A 4,935-nucleotide genomic window follows, 5' to 3' on the forward strand; every position below is an offset into this window, starting at 1 on the left:
TCCTTCATGGTCAACATTTGTGAAGACCATTAGTGACCCCAAAATGAAGAAGCACAAAATTTGGGCCGAAGCACAAGAAAAAGGATATTGAGGGGGCATTTGATGTGTTGCAAGCTCGGTTTACCATTGTTTGAGGTAAAAAATCTCTCAGAAACATCATGACTGCTTGTGTAGTTTTACACAACATGGTCGTCGAGGATGAGAGGGATTTGGACTTGGAGTACAACTATGACAATATTGGTAGCCGTGTGAAGCCTGCCAGGGACGTAGATGGGATCACTGCATTTCTTTTGACCTACCGGAAGATCGAAAACCGTGATTCACACAACCAACTCCAGCAAGATCCTATTGAGCATCGGTGGCAACTCGATGGGGGAGATAGATCCCCATTTTTATTCATTTCTATTCATGTGAGATCTGAACAATTTGGTATTGTAATAATTATTTGAATTTGAACATTTGTTGTAATGAAAACTATTGTTGTATTGTGAAACGCTTTTCGAACAATTTACATATTCGTATGTTGAATTTATATTATGATTGTATTCGGTTCATATCATTGAAATGTGTAATTTGTTTGCTGCTATGCAAAATTTACGGTCCCGCGAGTGTTCTGACAAAATCTTGCGGCACCGTAATTTTTTTTACGGACGGCCTTATACTCGTTTTGCTTGCCGGCCAGTTGCGGGATCTGCTAGAGATGCTCTTACCCGAAATCGTATAAACATCCTTGCCAAAAAAAATATCATATAAACAATTCCCTTACGAGACTCGTGTCCTTGTGGCGTGGTAGTGGGCCGCACACATGCAGCTGGCACGACACGGACGCACGTCTACCCGCTCAAAGTCTTTGCCTAAATCCAATAGTAATACGCATCGTGCCAAAGCCTTCCACGCACACAAAAACGCACTGGACGCCATGCACGGTACGGATAAATGATTCTCTATTCTACCTAACTAACGTATTTGCATCGCCTCCTTTGCTTAATAGCCATCGTGCCAAAGCATACACGCACAGTAACGGCTATCTACTATAGGAGTATAACTAAGCGTGTTGGCGTAATCGCGTTGCCCCTTGCGTTACTCAACTGCGCGCGCGGCTGGGCTAGTGTTACGTGGCCACTGGCTGGGAGTGCAGCCGGAAGCAACCCAAGGCAAGGCTTTGACTTGAAGCGGCAAAGGGTCGGGTCGCGTCCCGCGTTTCGGTCCACCTCTCTTGCAAGCAACGGCGAAAACCTCCACCGATCTGTGTCGGTTTCAATCAAGGTTCCTGTTTCTTGCAAGCCAAGCGCAAGCGCCCGCCGGCCAGCCGCAAACGCCCCGGCAAGCTCCACCCATGTCGTCACGCCGCGCGCGGCATTCCATGTAATCCCCTTTAAATCCCTTCTCCGTTGCACCGGCTATCACACATCATTCGCGTTCCCCTGCCTCTCCTTCCGGTTTATTCATCATAGGCAAGATTCTTTCTTCCAGAGCGTAGATTGTAGCGAGTCCGGCAGCGGCAATGGCGGCGCAGAACGAGGTGGTGGCGCGGCAGGGGCGCGAGGACGAGGTCCACGGCGTCGACGAGGAGCGGCCACTCCTGGCGAGGCCGCCGGCCGTCCGCGACGACCCAGGCGACGGGCTGAGCCCGATGCAGAGGGCCATCAGCCAGACGTACCAGAGCACGGCGCACCTGGCCACGCTGCTGCCCACGGGCACCGTCATGGCGTTCCAGCTGCTCTCCCCGATCGTCACGGACCAGGGCCACTGCGTGCGCGCCAACCGCGCCATGGCCGGCGCGCTCGTCGCGCTCTGCGGCCTCTCCTGCTTCGCGCTCAGCTTCACCGACAGCTTCCGGGACGCCAAGGGCGCCGTGCGCTACGGCTTCGCCACGCGCCGCGGGCTCTGGGTCATCGATGGCGGCGCGCCGCTCGACCCGCAGGCCGCAGCAGCCTACAGGCTGCGCTTCCTCGACCTCGTGCACGCCGTCGTCACCGTCATGGTCTTCGTCGCCGTCGCGCTCTTCGACCACAACGTCGTCTCCTGCTTCTACCCCGTGCCGTCCGAGGATGCCGCGCAGGTGCTCACCGTGCTGCCCATCGCCATCGGGGTGGTCGGGAGCATGCTCTTCGTCACCTTCCCGACCACACGCCACGGCATCGGCTTCCCGCTCTCGCAGCATTGATTCCCGACTGCTGCCCTTCCTACTATTCACCGATTAATTCTTCTTCTCTCTTGTATAAAAAATGGTAATCTCTCGGCCGTGCGCCAAGGGCGAGAGGGAGTACAAGTGCCAGGCGGTAAAGAGTAAATATAGTACGATGCTTTTTAAAGAAAATGTCCCTCATATTTTGCCGCAGGTTCGGTCTGAAAGACCCCCATCCCAAATTAACCCGTTCGATCCGAAAAACTCCCATGCGGAACGTTCCGATCCCTGCTGGCTCATCTGGCACATAAAGCAGTCAGCCCAAAATACAGAAGATGTCAGGCACAGCCCATTGCATACTGTTACGCTCAAAAGAAGCCCCAAAGCAAACAAAAAACAAATGAGAAAAAAAAACAAGAGGACCTTGCAAAAAAGAATTATTGCCATGATATATAAATGAAAATTGCTCGCCACACCGAACCTCCCACCTCTACCTTGTTTGATCCACGAAAACATACTGCAAAATATATGCCATTTCTGATCTAAAAACACAAATGTCCATGACAAAACTAGATGATTTGCGCAAGAAATAATTATTTTTTGCCATGATCACACTACTTTGCCATTACAATAAAACTTCAGAAAAAATGGCATGACAAAACAAACTACTTACCATGGCATGTTGCTATCCTCGGTAAATGTCCATGGACACAAAATGTTCATGGACTATAGCATTTCTTTACTGAACACAAAATGTCGATGGCGAAAAGTACATGGTTTTTGCATATAAAAAGCAAAAAAAGTATGATGCAAGTAGTTTGCCATGGCAAACAAAGATTTCAGAAAAATGCCATGGCAAACATGTGATAATTAACATGGCATAATTTGATATTATGAGATAGATTTTTTGGCCATTAACAATTGTTAAATTTACCATGGTTAAACCTAAAAAAATACAGTGATAAAAAAACTAACTTGCCATGGCGAGTTACCAAATTTTTCATGATCGATAAACTAAATTTTCCATCATCCGTTAACTAAATTAGCCATGGTATATGTATTTCCCATGGTGTAGTTAAAAACTAATTTTGCCATGGCAAGACTAGTTGTTCTTTGCCATGCTATGAAACTAGAATTGCCATGGCAATAAAACTAAAATCTGTCATGTATGCTAAAGTAAATTTGCCATCGGGATGAAGGTAAATTTGCCACTGCAAATTAAAAAATTAAAAATTCCATGGCAGGAAAATATAAATTTTGCCATAGGGATAAATGTAAAATTCCCATGGCAGAAATTAGAAAAATAAACTTTGCGAGGGAAAGAAAATTAAAATTTTCCATGGCAATTAAGGTTAATTTACAATGCTAAAAATTTAAAACATAGTCATGTTGTCAAAAGGTAAAAATGTTATGATAAATTTTCATACATTTGTCGTGTGACTACTCCCAAGAAAACGTGTTCAGGTTTTTCTATGCTGTATGAGACACACTTTTTTGAAAAAAATTGTCATATGATTGAGGGAGTCCTGGATAGGGGGTCCTCGGACTGCTGGCCTATCTCTCATGAGCCGGACTAGTGGACGACTCCGGATTCTGTTAAGGAAGCGCGAGCTTCAGGTGACTCTATGTTCCGGAAGGAAAGCTCCGAAGACTTGGCGTACACTTCAAGGCAAGATAGATGGCACACGCATTTTTATCCCCTGATGGCAATCGACTATGTGTAATCCTAGGTACGCATGGTGTCTATATAAATCAGAGGGCTTAGTCCGTAGAGGCCAAAACCATCCCACTATTCATCTACGGTTTAGTTCATCCAATATCGAGGTAGATCAACTCTGTAACCGTCATACACACATCAATATAATCAAGCAGGACGTAGGGTTTTACCTCTTCGAGAGGGCCCGAACCTGCGTAAAGACGGTGCCCTTTGTCTCTTGTGACCAATTGTTCCAATATCCACAGCTCGGGACCCCCTACCCGAGATCCGCTGGTTTTGACACCGACATTGGTGCTTCCAATGAGAGTTTCGCTATGAAGATCGCCGAAGGATCGATGACCCGCTTAGTCATCAATGACGGCATCAGCACCGGGGACATCTTCGCCCCAAGTCAGCTACTCGCGTTCGGCAGCGTCGTGCTGCACGCCAATTCGGCCAGTCACCTTGACCAGGTCGACAGCTTCAACCCGGAGCAACAGATCAAGTTCGGCAGCCTCGAGTACGTCACCGATTCCCGAGGCGATCTGGTCTTTAATAAATTCTCAGCCTCGCCTAAGGAACCTTGAAACCCCGAAGCTTCAACTTCGGATCTTCCTCTCCACCCTACCTTCAAGTCGACACTTACCTCGGGTCCATCTTTGAGTTCGGTTCCGACCTCGGAGTCTAAAATCCAGGGGTCAACCTTGGCCAAGCACGCCCTCTGTACGGTCACGCCGGAGATTAACTGCGAACAAGGCCGCAAGACAAGTTCGACCGACCTCTAGTTGTTAAACGAGACATTAGATTGGATACAGCCATTAAGCATCACAGATGGGCCACCTCAGATCTATGATCGGCTCGGGCTAAGGACGGACCACAGGGAATTTTACGTCCCACCCACCACCCAGTTCGTAGCCCCTATCGAGGACTTAACCGATATGTTGGACTACGTTCCCGAAGATGTCGATGACATGGACGAGGACATCGACGCCACGGCCGATATAGTAAATCCCCCAGCCACTGCCAGCACGGGAAAGTGGACTGCCACTTCTACTTATGGTGTCTACATGGTCGACACCCCCAAAGAAGACGGCGAGGACCCCGCTAAGGA

General features: G+C 48.3%; 1 protein-coding gene across 1 annotated transcript; it reads left to right on the forward strand.

Annotated features, from left to right (window-relative positions):
• The first annotated feature begins 1,285 nt into the window (after nucleotides 1-1,285).
• On the forward strand, nucleotides 1,286-2,320 carry LOC109764484 (protein DMP6). Its single transcript, XM_020323290.4, has one exon. It carries the CDS (start codon nucleotides 1,505-1,507, stop codon nucleotides 2,165-2,167), a length of 663 nt encoding a protein of 220 aa, XP_020178879.1. The 5' UTR covers nucleotides 1,286-1,504; the 3' UTR covers nucleotides 2,168-2,320.
• The last annotated feature ends 2,615 nt before the right edge of the window (nucleotides 2,321-4,935 follow it).

The sequence above is a fragment of the Aegilops tauschii genome, chromosome 1 (assembly GCF_002575655.3).
Source record: "Aegilops tauschii subsp. strangulata cultivar AL8/78 chromosome 1, Aet v6.0, whole genome shotgun sequence".
Lineage (NCBI taxonomy): Eukaryota > Viridiplantae > Streptophyta > Magnoliopsida > Poales > Poaceae > Aegilops > Aegilops tauschii.